The sequence below is a fragment of the Haliotis rubra genome, unplaced genomic scaffold (assembly GCF_003918875.1).
Source record: "Haliotis rubra isolate DU_JTF1 unplaced genomic scaffold, ASM391887v1 Scf101, whole genome shotgun sequence".
Lineage (NCBI taxonomy): Eukaryota > Metazoa > Mollusca > Gastropoda > Lepetellida > Haliotidae > Haliotis > Haliotis rubra.
The window spans coordinates 661,611-681,716 of NW_025764904.1; the positions used below are offsets into that span (position 1 = coordinate 661,611).

Genomic DNA, 20,106 nt, shown 5'->3' on the forward strand with positions numbered 1-20,106 from the left:
TTGAAATTGTCCATGTGAGAACCAACCATCTGATGAGGGATATTATATGTTGGGAATATAAACCCTACACTGTTGCTGTCTGCAGCTTATGAACTTGAAAGCAATTTATATAGGTTTCCAAACCTTGTAGACATTGGCAGGGAAATTGTTATTTTGTTCAGAAATGGGATTTTTAAAGTCTGTGTTTTCTTGCTTTTGCACATATTTTAGCATGACGGTGTACAGCTGTATTCAATACAACAATTTTTAATGTTTGGGGGTGTCTGTTATCAATGGTCATCTCAATAGAAATTGTTAGTGCTAAAGATTACTCAGTCACCTTGACAAGCTTAACTCAGTCTAGAATCACTCTGGGTACAACCATATTAACAGTAGGCGTTTGATGTAGGAATGAGCGAGTTTAGTTTTACGCTGCTTTTAGCAATATTCCAGCAATATCACGGTGGGGGACACCACAAATGGGCTTCACACATTGTACCCATGTACAATAGAATCAGGGTCTTCAGCATGGCGAGCGAACGCTTTAACCACTAGACTACCCCACCGCCCCCGTTCGATGTAGGAACATTTCAATTCCAATTTGGGATGTTGTGCTGACAATTGGTCCACATGTAGGGCTGAAAATCTGCTTCTGAACAGGTTTAGATAACTCACTGGCCCCTGTTAACTATTGGTTGCTGATTCCTGCAATTCAATGGGATGCAGTATGGTGGTTCAGGTTTAACCAATGATTTGATACTGGGTATTTTGGGAAAAACACAATTGTTCTTCAAAATATTTTTGCTTTCAATGCTGTATGTTGCCCATTTCGCTATTTCACACACTGCTGCCCCTAGTTAACAGTATGATTATAAGAAAAATACTTACCCCTGTAAATGTATTTTTGCCAGTGAAATAGTCTACATTCTAAAGGCAGAATTCATGCATATTTTAATAGTTTTAGAAATGTCAATGACCAAAATCATATTGGATTACAGCCTTTACAAAAATTTAAGTCTGAAAACTGATAGTCTACATCACATACCTCGTCTACCTATCGTATAATTGTAAATTGGCATTCCCATTGCCAAAGCTCTGAAAACTTGTTCATGTTTCCTATTGTAGTTTTTGAAAAATCCCTGTATGTTTGATCTATTATATATATTTGGGCATTATTATTGTTTTACCTAAATTCTTCACATTCCAGTTTGTTAAAATAACCACTTGCATGATACCATGTTTAATGTTATAGAGTTTCATTTGTTAAAGCCTTGCAAAAACTGTTAACTTTGCTGTACATGCTATTGTATAATTTGTCATCCAAGCAGCATTAATGGAACTCTATGTGTCTTCAGAATAGTTTTAAAGTATCAACAGTTTGATCTGTTTATGTTCCAGCAAAGATACTTTTTCAAGCAAATGTATTTGTGTTTTATCTCAGTTCCAACTTACAAATTCCTGAAGGTCAAACCTACTGATACAGGACAGTGTTGATTCTTGCCTCAATGTTTCTTTCAACAAACTTTGTTTTAAGGTTTGAAGACTAATGTTAGCTAGGGTTGTTTATTATGTTTCCAGCAAGACCTTTAAGTTCAGTTGTTCAGATTGACAATGAGAAACATATGAATACAGACACTAAGCACTGATACAAAAGCATGAAATTCTGTTTTATTGTAATTTAATTTTGTAACACAATACTGTGTTGAAATTTTTTACACTCTTTTTAAGCAACCTAAAATATACTTAATGAAATTTTAATAACTGTCAAGATGTTTAAACGACTGTTCGTTATGGACAGTTCTGCAAATCAATTATAAAAGAAAGACATGTCAGCCATGACCCACAGATCATCGAGCTTGTTTTGTCATCTTTTGAAGACTTTGAAATAGCTTGAATGTTTCTATGTAAAGGATTCTGTCATGTCTTTTGAACACAAAGAGAATATGTGATTTGGCAATTCTCAAAGCTAATTGCTCAGTTGATGCAAGTTCAATGATTACTTTTGCCTTGTGATCTCAGTATGTTCTTGACAACCTGCTGAGGTGAAGTAAAGTATTTGTACTTGGTATTTCATTTACTGACAGATTACTTGTACAGTCACTGATACTCAAGGTAGATCTTAAGGAGGAACCAAACAATTTTGTTTTCACACCATATTGTTAGGAAGAATATGTTCTTGTGAAAAAAGAAAGAAATTATCTCAAATCAATTAACCATTTTTTTCACAAAGACATTCTGTCACTACCGTCTCTTCCTTAAAGGCAAGAATTTATGAATGTCAGCTTCTTTATTTGAGAAACACAACATTTCGGTGTATATTCTCGCTCCATCATCTTCTTGTACTTGTTGATTGATCTTACTGTAAGAATATACTTTGAAACGTCGTCTTCTCAAATAAAGAAGTGCTTGCCTTTATTTGCATCACTTTTAAATGCCATTCAGAATACTACTCCATCTCTTCCTTGTTCCCCTTCCCCGGTTTGGGCGGTAGGGTAGCCTAGTGGTTAAAGCATTTGCTTGACGACCTGGGTTTGATTCCCCAAATAGGTCAAATGTGTGAAGCCCATTTCTGGAGTTCTCCACCATGATATTGCTGGAATATTGCTAAAAGCATAAAACTATCTAAATCACTCTCTTTTAAATTGTAGGCCACTGAATGTTATTTCTCAGCATGTGGAATTGAAGTTTCCTATCTTTGTCTCATAAAGTTGACATAGGGATTACATAGAAGATGTTACAAAATTAGAAAAATCAGTCTGTATCTTGTAAATGTTATGTTTCAGAATTATTAAGCTTCTTATGCCTATGGGCGGTGGGGTAGCCTAATGGTTAAAGCGTTGGCTCGTCACGCCGAAGACCCGGGTTCGAATCCCCACATGGGCACAATGTGTGAAGCCCATTTCTGGTGTCCCCCGACGTGATGTTGCTGGAATATTGCTAAAAGCGGCGTAAAACCAAACTCAGTCAGTCAGTCAGTCTTATGCCTATATGGTACATTTTGAAATCATATTTATCATCAAAAGTAAGAATAATGACAATATCTTGTGATGGTGTACATTATGGAAAGCCAGTAATAAATGTGGTTTAAATAATATGTGGAAAATGAACACACATTATTCTCTGAACTCTTGGGATGTAGACTTAGGATCTGATCGTTACCATATGTTGCTAAATGGGGTTGGAATCCAGAATTCTTCAATTTATTTTCATTTGTAGACAATCTACTCAAGTAACTAGTTCAGTTATCAAAGATGCATACAACATCATCAATTGTTTTATGAGTTTTTGACATTCTGTCTTGACGTCAAGCAATTCCAGAATACCGTCATGTCTGTCTTGTAAATGTGAGAGTTCATGCAGTGAGAGAGTAGTGCAGGAAATAGTCAATGGCTTTCTCTTTCTGCATTGTCATTAAACATTATGTGTTTTCAGATTTGAGGGTGCTTGCAGATGCATGGGAGTTTTAAAATGTGAATGCCTAGCTAATGATGTTGGTTCCAAATGAAATAGTCTTGGTAATGAATACTCAACAAATAACGAATTTGAAAAGATTTTTTCTAATTGTGTGCAATGACATATCATAACAAGCTTCAACCTTATGGTATGTCATGCACCAGTGTTGCTTACTGAGTGAGTGAGTGAGTGTCTTTACCAAACAGCATGACATCAGCATGTCATTCTGAGTCAATATGTTGGTGACAATGGGACCTCATTTGTCAACATTTCTCAGACAAATTAGTCATTTTATTCTGTCGATGGAAGCAATTTCAAAGGAAAATGTGGAAATGGTTTGAAATATAATGTTATCACAGTCCTAAATGGCGAAGAGTCCTCTCATTTTGGGTATCACGCTATTTTCCATTGAATTATCACCATTATTTGGTTACTAATAATTCAATGTGACATTATTAGCATTTCTTTGTGCCAATTTATATCTTATTTTCCCCAACCATGCTTTCATGTACCTACCTGCCTTAGAACATATTAGGCTTTGATAGAAGAGTACCTGATGAATTATACTGTGTAATTACATGTAACAATACAATGTTTTCTTCTCACGTCATAACGACATTCCTAATTCAACACAGGCTTCATATTTCATGTGATGACAGAACTTTGGAATGGAATGGGAAGTGCTGTGAAGAAAAAGCTGTTGTATAATCATCTCATTAACAATTCAAATGGATACTTTAATCAAGGACATAGACTAATGCTTTGTCTCTGAATATATATAATTTTGATAGTAACAAACAAGCCCATTTATATTGAAAAGGAGCCCTTGGGAGACCAGAGATTCAGAGACTAAGAACATCTGCATTGGGGCTACATGTGCTGGGGTCATTACCAATTAGAAGTCACATCATACAACCATCAGATAACGGTGTAAGTGACAGGCATATTTATTGGCCATTTTGTTAAGCCCTGTCCTATCTCCTGTCATCAACTCACTTGGGCCAGTCAAGCCCCCTTACTGCCTAACATTTTACAGTTGGGAAACTTGCAGCCAACAATGTCACTTGGAGACTAGATGACCAAGGTGCAAGATCTATCTGGAACACCAACAAAATTATTTATGAATTTGAAATTATCTCCAAATTCAAAAGTTTCCATTTGTATAATATGCAAAGAGGATGTAGAAAACCCCCTTTTTTTAAACAAACTGTTCAATGGAAGTGAAAAGACCAGCGTCTGTCTTATGCTTGAAGATGTTCTGGGTATTTGTAGATACTAGATCATCCTCACCAGATTTCACCTTGCATGCCTCAATCACATCACGAAGGTAAACAGATTTAATTCCGAGATGCTGTGCCTTTTCAATTTGGTTCTTCATGAGAAGGCGACTAACGGGGTTGGGTGGTCAGGCTTGCTGACTTGGTTGACACATGTCATCGTATCCCAATTGCGTAGATTGATGCTCATGCTGTTGATCACTGGATTGTCTGGTCCAGACTCGATTATTTACATACTGCCGCCATATATGGAATATTGCTGAATACGGTGTAAACCCAAACTCACTCACTCACTCTTTATGAGTGCTACGAGTTAGGATACGACAGTTACTGTTGCTTCGTTTGTTTTGTGAAACAAATGGTACAATTTGTCAAAGATTTACCACTCCCAGTTAGGTAACAGTACAGCATGTCATTTCCCTTCAGCTAAGACATGATACCAATTCGCTGGTTTGGACATATTTCTTCTATTCGTAGTTTTATAAGTGCTACTTTTATGGCTTTCTCGATATCTTCATTTCTGTTCATATTCACTGTGTTTAATTTGCTAGCACAAAAAAATATCTGTTTCTGAAACAAATCCTGGTAAATGAACCTGAGGAAATCTAGACTTACTTTATGTAGGGCTTTAGCACTGCAGAGAGGCTTGGCAGTAGGGAAAATAATGTGGCTCAGGGACTGTGAGACAGACTATCAAGGACACTGTCTTTTAGTTTAATAAATAGGAAATCTTGTGAAAGGGTTTTCAGATTAAACTCTGACTAATATGTGTTTCTTGCAAAACCTTTTTAGCTCAGAAGAGCTGATTGCCAATGAGAAACATACAAACATTTGTTTTTATACTGTATATATAAATTTTGTTTCATTCGTTTAGCATAAACAAGCATAAATACATTTTATACAAAATAAAGTGTGCTTTTAAAATGCTAAAGTGATTTTTCAAATTGTGTTTGACAGCTAAAAGTAATCAGTCAACATCAACTCACAGATTGACCTTTATGAATCAGCACATTGTACAGTGAGAAACTCAGCAATTGCATCTTAGACCTTGGTTGAATTCTGCAAGTGGGTAAAATGAAATATTTGAATGAACCAAGACACCCCATTATTTCATTTTTGCTGCAGAAATGAGAACAACGTGAAATTTCCTGTTATGATGTCCTTTCGTACAGAACACAATAAATATTAATTGAGAAGGCAAAAACATTTCTTTAAACTGTGATGGAACAGCAATTTAACAGCATTTGTATAGCTTTCTTTATTTTATTTTCAAGCAATTAGGTCATGACCTTTTCATATATCTCTGACAGAGTTTTATCAGCTATTGACCCTTGAACACTTACGAATTATCTTGTGTACCAGGTCATATATTATCTGAGATAACGTCCATGCACTCTATTTGATAAGGCCTACAATTGCACAAGAAACGTGAGCGGGACTATATATCTGACAGCAATATGCAATTAGATACAAACAGTATCCAACATCGTGGTGATTCCATATTTGTTCTGTTTTCCAATTCTGAGGTAGGTAAACACAATTGTTATATACACAATTATGTATGTCATGACTTTAGCAAAATCTTTTTGATTTTTGATAGATAAATAGTCATATTGTAGGTAATTTGAATGAATACTGGTAGGAAAAACTTACTGATTTGCCACAATTTATCAGTTTTGTTTTGTCACTTATCAGCAACATTTTAAATGGTTGGGCAGAAGTGATAGGTATGTTACTCCTCTACTGCCCCCTCTTCCTTTTCTCTCTCTCTTCTCCCCCCGCCCCTCTTCTCATCTCCCCCCTCCCCCTGAAGTAAAATATATTTGATTGAACGAGCATGAATGTGGACTTTTTTCATGTAAAACAACCCTTCACTGGGGAAAGATACAATCACACAAGGCAGACATCTGATACTAAATATATAATGGTTTCCAAGTATCAATGATCCTGTGACTTTTCCCTGTGTCTGTGTTCTGGATATGATTATTTTGGACATGTATTGAATTTCACCGACACAACTAGACCTTTATTGTCAGGTTATACAGTGCAAGCATAGAACATATGACTGTAGGGATGTTTCTGTTTTCTTTGGAAAATAGTCAAGTTAGATTGTCATTGTCAAACACAGTTTAAAGAGAAATTTTATTTTGACTGTTGAAAGAACACAAAGGATTCTACAGAACGTAGCATCATTCTTTCATTTATGCGTTCCTTGGATCATTTTTTGAAAGGGATGACTGTCATAATTTGGACCAGTTTTTCTCACTTTTAATACCATGAAATAGCTATTTATATGTCAGCTTGATGCTTCAGGTTGTGTTATTTGAAATCTTGTGTCATCCAGTGCATTATATATTTCTATGAGTTAGGATGAAATGAAATACTCTGTCTGTGAATGTCTCTTGTCATTCCATGCTGTGAAATATGGTGTTATTTCTTTAGTTAACTTCTCCTTGTTTAGGAACTAAAACTAAACATTTTTAGTTCTAATAAGTAATCCAGACCCACTTTAGAAATGAAGCATATGACTTTATGCATAACAACATTTTGTTCATTGAAAAGAGACATATTTCGGTGTAGATTCTTACACTTTTAGCTCACCTTTAGCCTGATAACAGTGTAAGAATCTACAATGAAACATTGTTCTATGCAATAAACAAGAAGTTGTTATCCAGAAAGTTGTATGCTTCATTTTTGGCTCACCAACTTCTACAATCAAGCAGTTAATACCAACTTTGTCTGTAGACTCACATGATACGATGTATATCATTCAGGGTAGATAACTATTACCATTAACCAATAACTATGCACAGATGTAGATCGATGCTCGTGCTGTTGATCACTGAATTGTCTGGTCCAGACTCGATTATTTACAGACCGACGCCATATAGCTGGAATATTGCTGACTGCAGCATAAAACTAAAATCACTCACTGTGTACAGACATTGGCTCACAAACCATATGAGTACCAGGGCCTAGATTTTCAAAGCTCTCTTAGAGCTAAGATAGTTGTAAGTTAATGTTAATGTATGGCACTTACGACTGTCTTAGTGCTGAGAGAACTTCGAAAATCTAGGCCCTGACTTCTACACCACTGTTAACAATATTGCAGTTGTATCCCAGCATGTGGGCATGGTGCTGGAGGAAAGCATAAGGTGATACAGGTCTCAGACATTTACCACTTTGGTGTGAACTAACAAGAAGGGTATGGTGTGGAAAAACTTGGACACAAAATCTGACTCAAAAACACAATAATAGGTTTCCGGCATGCCCAAAGGATGCAGCTGTACCATCTTAGACAACTGACTGATCCATCCTTCAACAAGCCAAGATCAAAATCATTATGAATCTAAGCTATATACTCCTGATTGTAGGGCTCATAGCTACAGAACATCAATGTGACATGATCAACAAATCAAGATGAAAATCATTATGAATCTAATAATAATAATAATAATAATAATAATGGCCATTTATAACGCGCCTTTTCCACACACTTGTGCCTGCTCAAAGCGCTAACACATTTTTACCCCGGATAACCCATGCTGCCTGTTAGGCGCTAGAAGGTTATAGTCACATATCTTATCCCACCGGGTACCCATTTTCTGCTGGGTGAACAGAGGCAATTTTTAACAAACTCGCTTGCCTAAGGTGAGACCACATGTGTCACATGTGCTTTTCGTTGTGGGGTAGGACTGAAGTCCTCGATACTTTCAAGAGCCAAGCAGCCAAACACGGTTACCCATCCAAGGACTGTCCGAGCTCGACGTTGCTTAAGTTCAACTGATTCGTGACCTGAGCTCTATGCACAGGACCACATGCCACCATCTAAGGGAACATTACTGTGTAGAGTAAGTTGCTCTGTAAAATGACCATCCATGCCCCAACAAACCAAGAATCAAAAACCTGATGAATCTAAGCTAAAACAGCCATAATGTTATAAGGGCTCTGGCATGCCAAGAGGACATCACTGTGTAGTAAATACCTCTGTGTGAGATGACCGGACAATCCTTGACTATATTAGTAACCATGACAAAACTATGTTAACACATCTGCAGGAGACATCCTCTCTGGCCAAGCTGTCAGGAAGTTTGACACAGATTGTGACAATGACATTTCTTTGATTAACAGGTTACCAACTTGCATTGCATATGCCAGCCAATGAAAAACAAGAACAGTTTGATGTATTGATAAAGGATTGACAGAAGGTCATCGAGACTTGTTAAAAAAAACTTATTTGTGAAAGTGAAGACAATCCACAGCAAGGATGATGTATGTTGTGTATTTCTACGGAGATGGAAAACTGGCAAGTAAAATTTGTATATTAATCACTCATGAACATCCATATCACATATTCAGTGAAATACAAATAATTATTTATTCTTTGTTTGGAATCAGTAATGTCATTTTTGTAAATATTTTCTAAATATTTTCTCCTTTCATTGACCGTTTTTGCATGTACAATCACCCATATTGAAAGGCAACTCCAAGGGATTGTAACTGAAGAGCACATAATCACATGTTGTAATTTTCTGTTTTGTGAATTATGTTGGTTAAAGAAAAATGTGTCACTGGCATCTGTCTAACAATAATATTTTACTCCCTTTTGCAATGTTTCCCACATCGTTAGCAACACCTTTGCTATTAATAATTTGCTTTCCAAATTTTTGGCAACATTATTCTAGTGCAACAGAGACATTCAAAATAGAAAATTGATAACTAAAATATAGAATTACTAAATGTATAATATTTTCCTTTAAATTAAGGCCAGACCAATTGTTTTTGTTTTACGGATCCTCTGGTCGTATTTTCACAAGAATAGGAACAGAAATAAATTTTCCCTGCTCAAAAAATAGAATCCTAATGCTAAGATATATGAGAGCGAGACTTTGTCTACACAAGGTAGTTTGTTGGATACTAAAACGCCTGTATCTGTTCTCAGAGACTTTAAACTGAATTATCTAACAATATTTGTGTTAGAAATCAGTGCTCTAGCACCTCAGCGAGTGTGAACTTGAAAAACAATGCCTTTGAAAAATGCATGCTTGGACTGGTGATTATTTGTTTTTCACTGCCTTTAGGTTTGCAGAGGGCAAAAATCTGTAAAACAAGAAATACAATTGATCTGGTCTAATCATTGTTTAACCTTACCTTGTATAGCCTACATGGATCATGATCTTATAGTGAGTGTACAAAAGTCATGATGTTTTCTCCATCAACTGCAAACTCTCTAGAAATACATTATGTTTTCTCCATCAACTGCAAACTGTCTAGAAATACATTGTTTTCTCCATCAACTGCAAACTGTCTGGAAAAATACATTCCTTTTCTGCTCCAAAGTGGTAGCAGGATGACCCTACTTTTGTAGGAGGCATGAACCATGAGGAACACTAAAATGAAATTTGCTTTAAAAGATTTGTTTCATCAGATTTTAAATTTTGTGAAGATTCTTCAGAAGTATTTGCTTAAGTGAAATGGCTAAGGAAGCATAATGCTTCATTGTGTTTAGTGATGTACATATTGATGGCAGATAACTGAAACTATTCTCCATTAAGATTTCCTGATCCAGAAATCCATGTATATAGGGACTCCCTCAATAAAGGGGTGTGGTGTGTGCAAGAAAGTAAGCTTTTTGACTGCATCACACCTTGCTGCAGTGTTCATTCTAAGCCGTACCCTTGCATCATTCGCACACTGACATTTAATATGCGGCACAGTCCAGATACAGACAGGTCGCGATGGTGCATCCATAAATAAAAATCTGAAACACAAGCAAGCACATCTCCAAACTAAGTAGGTCTAGGAAAAAACCCAACAATACGCCGACTTGACTGAAACTGTGAAAGTTATAAAAAAGTTATATAAAAGTCACAGCAATTTGACATGACCCACAATATTTTCTAAAGGACCCACATATGGGGGCTGGTGGGCCATAGGCTCACTTTTTGGAAAGGCTGTCACGAACACTGCTTGCTGACATTGCCCCCTCACCATCAACCACCAGGGATGGGGATAGAGAACTTTGACAGTGGGCCATTTTCAGGATTATTAGCCATTTTCTGAATTAAGAATGGGCCACTGCCCTTGTATCAATAGTAAACTTCAAAATTTTAATGGGCCATTTTTTATTCTAATGTGCAAAATGGCCCATGGGCCCTGCCTTTCCCAGCCCCTGAACCACCGTTGCTTCCGGAATGCATCCTTTCTTGGTCACTGTCCAAGTTTGAAATTTGGACTTATTGAAATTTTCTGCATAATATTACAGGACTAGATTCACATCTGTATGCTGCACAATATGTCTTGTTCGTGGCTCCATGCTCCTTTATACTTGATGTGTGTTGTCTCTTCCAACTTGGTTATGTAGCCCAAACAAGAACGGCATCAACTCACTGGTATAATGTTACTGCCAAAAGAACAAATATGTATATGATGCATTGCAGTAGTGTGTTTGGAGTAAAGGGTCAAAAAGGAAAACATTTGACATACTCATCAGTGTTCACTAGGGCTGTAATGAATACACTATGTTGCGAATATGATACGTATCACGAATATTGGGTAACGATTTCGAATAATTATTCACGAATACAATATTGTAGTTAGTGATTGATGCACAATATGGAAAGCCAATGTTGACAGTGTTAATTTGTCACAGCAATAACCAGTTATCTCATGACACTCAAATTTGGTATGTAATAGTTATAGTTGACAGTAACATGTCCGCCCTTGGCAAACTAACATGACTTGCACTACTACAAGGATAGTACATAATGCATTCTTGCATATCTCATTTTGAAAAGGGACATAAGGGTTCAAGTAAAACACACTCACTTAAAAAAATTGTAAATATTCATGAATATTCGGTTCTGGTGACCACGAATAACGAATTGAATTCATGAAGGGCTACGGTTCGATTCACCGAATATGCGAGTGAATCGTAACAGCCTTAGTGTTCACGAATAGCGTCTGACCCTCTGACAAATCCGGCAGATTCGCCAACGGTCCGATAGAAGTCTACAACCTGCCCGGCCCCAGTGTTTGACTGTATATTTCACAATGACTTTGGCTGAAGTTATGTTGTATGTGACATGTGACACTTATTTGCCATTTATAAATCTTATGTTTGTTAATAATTTCAATGCCAATTTTGAGAAATGTTAAATCTGAAATGTGTGTTTAATTTATTCTATGGGTCCTTTGAATTTTGAATGGGTCAGACAGACATCTGAAACTTACAGGACCCAATGTCCTGTTACTTTGAAACACCATTCGTGAGCACTGACTCATGACATTTTCTGCCACAAATCTATGCTTTTGTGACAAGTGCCATGCAAAACCATCAAGTGATTAATCATTTTCCATATCCTAAAATGCAACTAGGACTACAGCTGTTTCAAATGAAAAGCAAACAATACCTTATTATATGAGAATTATTACTTGCATGTCGACAGTGATTTAGAAAATCTATTATGTCAACATATAATTTGTCTCTCCAAATTAAAGAACTTAACATAGTTGATATCTTATAGTTCATATTCATACAATCTATGATATGCATACAATCTAAAATATTTAATTAATTGATTAAATGGAAAAAGATAAATCTTAATTCTGATTTTCATCAAAAGAATTTTATTTCAGAATCAGATATTCCAGCAAAGGGATTTTCCAGATATTTTACATTTTTGACTTGTGACATATGTGATCATTCCGATTAGCAGAGATGATAGGATTATTCATTGTTAAATATTCATAAGAGAATGTTTTTCCCTTGAATTTCCTTTAACAGTCTGCAGGTGGTTACAATAGACCAAAATATACATGAAACATTTAATAGTGCTTTTGTACTAAATTTGTATGTTTGATATATGTCACATATTTATCTCATATATTATCATAACATTAATTGTACCATTATGATAACATTAATTGTATAATTATAATAAGTTTTGATGTTTATTTACGTATCATTTAATCAACGCTCAGTGACAAAGTAAACGGAAATGGCGCCATTAGATTTGACTAAATATTTATTGGGGAAATTAACTGAAATCCCATATGAATTTTTAATTAAGTATTAACTGAAAGGTTTCGTTAAAATATTTAGCACAATCAACATATCCTGGACAATGTATGTAAATGGCTACATTGGAATATGTACTTCTCACTCAATTGTTCATCTAGTATTGTTTGTTGTTGATACATATATGTATATTTGGTACTTTGCAGTTTTTTTAGGACAAAATGTTTTAGCCCTTAATGGAAACCCAATGGCTTTGTCGGGGCTATGTGTTCTAGATAAGGTTTACACTGGTTTGCACACAGATGAGGTGAGCAAGGGAGTGAGTATGGTTTTATGCCGCATTTAGCAATATTCAAGCAACATCTCGAAAAGGGACACCAGAAATGGGCTTCACACATTGTTATCATTTGGGGAATCGAACGCAGGCCTTTGGCGTGAGTAGCGAACGCTTTAACCACTAGGCTACCCCACCCCACCCCAGATGAGGTTAAGTGAATGTGTTTCAAAATCATGTTCAAGATAATTTCCCTTACATAGAGACCACAATGCAAGTGTATGTGGGTGTTTGTTATCCCCCGCAACACGTTTTGTGGGGGTATTAAATTGGACTCCGTCCATCCGTCCGTCAGTCCGTCCGTGCACATTTGTCTTTTCCGGAGCATAACTCTAAAACTGTTCAATATTTCTTCACCAAACTTGGCACATAGATAGATCTGGTGGTCTACTGGTGCCTTTTGGTAGTTTTAGTTTTCTGAATACAATATTTTTTTGCATTTCCATGGCAACAATTTTGACTTAGACTGAAATTGGTGGTAGTGCTCTTTTCCGGAGCAAAACTCTAAAACCGTTCTATATTTCTTCACCAAACTTGGCACATAGATAGATCTGGTGGTCTACTGGTGCCTTTTGGTAGTTTTGGATTTCTGAATAAAGTGTTTGGGGCGTTTCCATGGCAACCACTTTCACTTTGACTGAAATTGGTTGTAGTACTCTTTCCCGGAGCAGAGCTTAAAAACGGCTCCCTGTTTCATCACGAAATTTCATACATAGGTAGGTCTAGTGGTGAACTGGTACCTTTTGGTAGTTTTGGATTTCTGAATAAAATATTTTTTGCATTTCCTTGGCAACAAGTTTGACAGACTGAAATTGGTGCTAGTACTCTTTTCTGGAGCAGAACTCTAAAACCGTGCAATGTTTCTTCACCAAACTTGGCACATAGATAAATCTGGTGGTGAACTGGTGCCTTTTGGTAGTTTTGGATTTCTGAATAAAGTGTTTTGGGCATTTCCATGGCAACAAGTTTGACTTAGACTGAAATTGGTGGTAGTGCTCTTTCCCGGAGCAGAACTTAAAAACTATTCACTGTTTCATCACGAAATTTCATACATAGGTAGGTCTAGTGGTGAACTGGTGCCTTTTGCTAGTTTTGGATTTCTGAATAAAATGGGTTTGTTTGCGTTTCCATGGCAACAATTTTGGCTTCAACTGAATTTGGTGGTAGTGCTCCTTTCTGGAGCAGAACTTTGAAACCTTTCAGTACTCTTCTTCCACTTAGCTATATACACGCCAAAACATTTGACATAATCATAACTCTAGACATATTCATGAAGAGTATTTTGCCATTGCGGGGGATATTAATGACTTTGTCTACTTGTTTTTTACCAGTCTGGACCTAATCTGTTTTTTATAATGTCAGCTCACTGAGATACAATGCTGCTGTTTTGAAATGGATACCATGCATAAGATATATATAGATACTGAACTGTCCTTGTTTTGTCCTCTGAGGTGGTGGGGTAGGCGAGTGGTTATAGTGTCTGCTTGTCGGCCCGGGTGGGTTCGATTCCCCACATGGGGACCAGTGGTGGATCCAGAGGGGGGGTTCAGGGAGTTCGAAACCACCCCCACCCCCTTTTGAAAATGACTTAAGATCACATTGGAGATTGTTTTTTGCATTGGCAGAGCCAATGGGGGGTTCAGGGAGTTCGAACCCCCCTGAACCCCCTCCTTTCAAAATTCCTGGATCCGCCCATGGGTACAATGTGTGAATCCCATTTCTGGAGTCCCCTGCCATGATATTGCTGCAATATTGCTAAAGTGATGTAAAACCATACTCACTCACTCACTGACTGTTTTGTCCTCTTAACGCTGAGTGCCAGGCAGGGTGACAACAAGAACCATCTTTTAATGTCTTTCGTTTTCACACAGCCACAAGATGAAACAAACAACCTTTTTTCACTGCAGATATGCTCTATTTTGGAAGCAGATATGATGGAGTTAGCTGTACTGACATGTAATATTAAATAGCTTGGAAGAAACCTGAAAGGTCATAAGCATCTTTCCTCTGTGTGGAGGGCAGGAAGTACTTGCCTGATTTGAGAGCTTGTTTGACGTATCTGGGATCCAAATAACTACTTGCAGAAACTTGTGTTATAGTACATTACTCTCAAAGTTTAACACTTTGATGTTGATTTTAATTATGACACATCAGTGTTATATGTGGAAATTGAAATCATCATGATACTCAGTCAGGTGTATTCCAACTGAGACTGTTTATGTTCTTAACATTACTAGTAGTGACCCTATTTTGAAAACATTCTATCAGTCATGTAGCAGAAATTACAAGGCATTGCTTTGGTTTACTTTCAGGTCCTACGCAATGTCCATCAGGCTAGCTCAGGATGCCCATGTTGCGGACGTGGATGGTAACACGTAATTTTCACAAAGGATGCATGACAACAGTGAGTGGAATAGAAGTGTGCACAGAAACAATTACTGGAGGCCATCACAAGGTTTGTATCTCCCAAACGAGGATAGAAGGTGGGAGCCAAATGGAAGATCTGCAGCTCATGGTTTTCCAAGATACTCTGATAGCTACCGACACAGGCACACAGACCAGAGATCACATGATTTCAAGTGGCACAGTTACCCAAGACATTCATGCCAGGGTCAAAGTTTTGGCGCAGCAATACAACCTTCCATGCCTATGGCTCCAAGACATAGGAAAAGGAAGGGTAGAGACAGAGGTGGGAGTCGCCCATTTCCTTCTAAACTAGTTGAAAAGATTACAGGTGACAGCACTGCTGCTTCCACAGTTTCATCATCATCTTCACATACATCTTCATCACACAATAAAGATTCAGCAAGCACTCTGTCATCCACAAAGCATCAATCTTCATCATTGAGTTCACATAAGTTCTTTGGTGCAAATCCTTCATCAAGGCCAGATGACAACCGTTCTAAAAGTGGTGAAAGTTCAATGCAGGGAGCTTCACTTAATCTGAACCTTCATTCTGCTGATGTGCCAACTAGACCACCTGTTTCTTCATCAGGGACTATATCCAAATCTTCAACCTCATCCTCTTCCACTGCCGTTGCAACAGCAGCATCAACAAGTTCCTCATTATCTTCATTGTCATCCTCAACTAAACTCCCTAAGTCCTTACCAAATATTGCTCAAACACACTCTGTGTCAGTATCATCAAATAATCTTCCCAAAGTAAAGATTCTGAAACACAGTTCTCCAGCTACTTCAAAGCCAATACCAATGTCTACTCTTGCCTATTGTGAGAGTATTCCTCAACTAAGGGATGTACTACACAAAACACCTGTAGTTATGCTTGAGAGATTGACAGAAAAACTTATCAGAATGCAACTGAAACACAATGGTCTCTGTTTAAAAGGAGACTGGCACAAAATGTTGCATAAGCAGCGTAAGAAAAATAGTGATGTCCAGAAAAAAGCTGAGAAAAAGCAGAAGAAAAAATCGTTAAAGTTGATATTTTCTTTGAATTCTAAGGGCATGCTTGATAAGAAAAAACACAAGATTAAGAAGGACAGTTTTAATCACAAGAATAATAAAAATGAAATTTTGAATTCAGAAAATATGCTTGACACAAAAGATAGCATAACTAGCTCCTCACTGTTAGTTGATCCAAAAGTTATGTCACTTTCCCGTCCATTACAATCTGCATACAGCAATAATGCCTCCATGACCAATATGCCTTTCAAAAATTCAGGGAGAGTGAAAACTCCATCCAAGACATTTCACCCCAAACCAACAGGACCCTTGCCCAAACACATGCAGATGTTTGACCTGGATAAGCTGAGGACAAAACTGAAAGGTGCTAACTTTGGTGGTTCTGGCAGAAAGCCTGGACCTTTCTTGGAAACAAACTTAGATATTCATAATACTGAGATATTAAGATCATCATCAGATGTTCCAATGATTATGAGTAAGATTTCAACACCTTCATCAGAAGCTACTGATATCATTAGTCCCATGTCAGGTTTGGATGACAACATGATTGTGAGAAGTGATGTGAGGGAGGATATGAATACAGATGATGGATCGGTTGGTTCTGACTCTGTACATAGTAGTCATTCTGACTCCCAGACTGAGAGCAATATAGGAACGGAGATGGCTCCTGGTAAAGAACACATTGATGCTCATGACCCAGGTCATAAAGAGAGTGAAGTAAGTAGTGTGTGTGTCATTGATAAATGTGCTGCAGATTCATCTGGAGATGCGACAGACTTTCATAGTGGAGAGGACAGAGATCAGTCTGTGGATGGTTTTTCAGGTTCATCTGATAGTTGGAGCATTGAAGGACAAGTTATTGGAAAAGAACCTGAATTGTCTTCTGTGCCAACACTAGTACCAGAAACTGTGCATGACACTGTTGTTGACAGTGCTGTTGATAGTTCAGATATACTGAGCATTTCAGCAGATGGACTGAAAGAGAGAGAACAATCAAAGGAAAATGGTGACGTTGAGGTTGATGAAAGTGTTATGCAGCTAGAAAATATAACTAAAGATATGCATAATGAAGTTGATTCTTCCTTGAAACTTAATGATTCTCCAGTGGACAGGAAGGAGTGTTCTCCACGAGAGAAAGATGAATATTTTCCTGATAAAAAATCACTGGACAAAGCAGCGGCAACAGAGAGTAATGCTGCTGAGAGCACAGTTCCTAAATTAGATTCAGGGACTCATTGCACAGCCAATGATAAAGACACTTTGGTTGAAACCAGAAGTGTAGATTGTAATCTACAAAGCTCAGATGGAATGGCAAGAGATGCAGCTAGTTCCTTGGAACAGCACTGTTCGGTTTCTAAGGATTCAAATGACAATGTAATGTTTGTGGACAATGATGACAGGAGTCAAGAAATTGGACACACAACAGATAGAACATGTGAGAAAGAGGAATTGAGTTCTCAGCAAACTGTCCCAAGGGGCAGTCAGGAAACAGACCCTATTCCTGATGAAAGGGATCAGGTAGAGAGTGTATCAGTCATATTGGTTGGCAGTGCTGTGAAATCCCCTCATTCATTGAGTGATATTTGCCATGGGATACTGAAAAAACAGGATATGCATTTAAGATTGCCCAGTTCAGAAGGTGATGGAGACACTCAAGTAATTGAGGCTAATGTCCAACTAGAAAATGCAAGAGTGTCAGAAAACCCTGAAACATCTTTGAATAATGAGGAAAGAGAAAATAATTCTCAGTGCCTTAGTGATAAATCCAATAAAGATTCTGTGGCTGTTGACATAACCAGTTCTGTGGCCATTGATCTATCCAGTTCCAGAACTGATGATGATTTGTCACCAGTGTGCATTATTTCATCTGTGGAAAGTGGTGCTCATATCTATTTCAGTGAAACTGATACTGATCTCAAACCAAACACCAAGACTAATGAACAGAAAGAGAGAAAGAGTGGTCAAACTTCCTTGGCAACCATTTCACAGCCACAAAGTATTACATCAGACACTGTTATCACAAACACTGTTAGTTCAACAGGTATTGTTTCTAACACAGGGCAATCTACACATGACACCACAACTCCTACATCTAGTGGTATTCAAGATTTCTTTCATGATGGATTAGTAACAAATTCTTATCCGGTGATAGTGACTTCCTCAATACCAGTGTATCCTATACCAGATGTCCAGCCTGTCTTGCTAACCTCCCAAAACATGACTTTACCAAGGCATTCTGGACCAAAACCAAACAAAAAGGAATCTAAGGTGGTATCTAAGCCAAGGACTATCAAGCCGAAAGGAAGTGAGCCAAGTAGTTTTGTTCAGATGGCTGTTCCACAAGTACCATCATTTCCTATGTTCCTTCCAACAATTCCATCTGCTTTCCCACCAGAGGCACATTCTGACAAAACACATCATGATGACTTCATTGTGGATACTCATGTATCCGACTGCACACTAACTATGCAAAACAAGCATGAACAATCAGGTAATATAACAGATACAGTTGAACAAGCTTCTGTAACTGATGCAACTACTGATGGTGCACATGATGACAATATTGATGCAACTCACAGTCATACATTGACTAAGCCTGAAGACAGTAAAATGACAAAAAGTAGTCCTAATATTCCTGAAGCATCCATGCTTGCAGATGGTACTATCATTAATAACAAAACATTAACACCAGATAGGATAAACAATGGTGTGTGCCAAATGCACAAGACACAAGATCAAATGACAAGAGTTGTCTCTGATCTTGATGTTATGCGTTACGATGATGAACCACCAGTGCTAGAGAAAGTAAACAACTCTGATAACTGGGCAGTGGGTGAGCCCAAAATGCAACCTCTTGATTCTGATGCATCATTTAATTTGTCTGATCAAGATATGCGAAAACCTGAGGCTCTGTTAGAGTCTACAACATCTGTTGTTTGTGAGTCATCTGAAGCAGAAAAACAGGACCAGACATACATATATGTTATTGCTGAGTCAGAATCAAGTACCAACACCTCTACAAACCCTAGCAGCAATGAAGCAACTGAATGCTGCATAAAATCATAATTTGAAACATGTGAACAAGTTTCACAAGAAAGGGTTGAGGTGGGAAGGCTGAATTTGAGGCGAGCACACACAGAAGACTCTGATGATAGTGATGCAACTTTGATATACTCATGTGATGAAGAAAATACATACTTTGAGGAAATATTCCAGGAGCCTGAGGGCCCTACCTGGCCAAGAAATGCCCCCTGGACTGAAAATGAAGATGACAAGAACCCACTGTATGAAGGAAAACTTGTAATCGTGTCAGACATTCCTGAAGATCGTGATGGTGACAGTACCTCTGACACCAACACTAGCAATGAAAGGTTATCATTGATCATAACAACACTAAGGAAAGACCTTGAGGAGAAGAAGACTGACAGAAGACAAGCTGAGAAGGAAGGGGAGAAGGACAAGGACAAGGAGGATGTCACTCAGTCAAGCACCAAAATTGCAAGAGGAAAAGGAAAGAGAAAGAGACCAGTCAAATCAAGGAAAAGGTCAGCAATACATTCTCAGGACTCATCTGTTCTGAAAGAAGCTGAGAGCACACCTAAAAGGAAAATGTCTGCTTC

General features: G+C 37.6%; 1 protein-coding gene across 7 annotated transcripts in view; it reads left to right on the top strand.

The window, feature by feature from the left end:
* Positions 1-19,996, top strand: part of LOC124268474 (serine-rich adhesin for platelets-like) — a 102,643-nt gene extending 82,647 nt beyond the window's left edge. For 6 of the 7 annotated variants that reach the window (XM_046703478.1, XM_046703491.1, XM_046703485.1 and 3 more), the window contains 2 exons: positions 8,841-9,015; positions 15,376-19,996. In XM_046703478.1, the coding sequence (XP_046559434.1) occupies positions 15,455-19,552 (4,098 nt within the window). In that variant the 5' untranslated portion in view covers positions 8,841-9,015; positions 15,376-15,454 and the 3' untranslated portion in view covers positions 19,553-19,996. The remainder of the gene's footprint in view (positions 1-8,840; positions 9,016-15,375) is intronic. The other variant, XM_046703457.1, reaches the window with a different exon arrangement.
* The last annotated feature ends 110 nt before the right edge of the window (positions 19,997-20,106 follow it).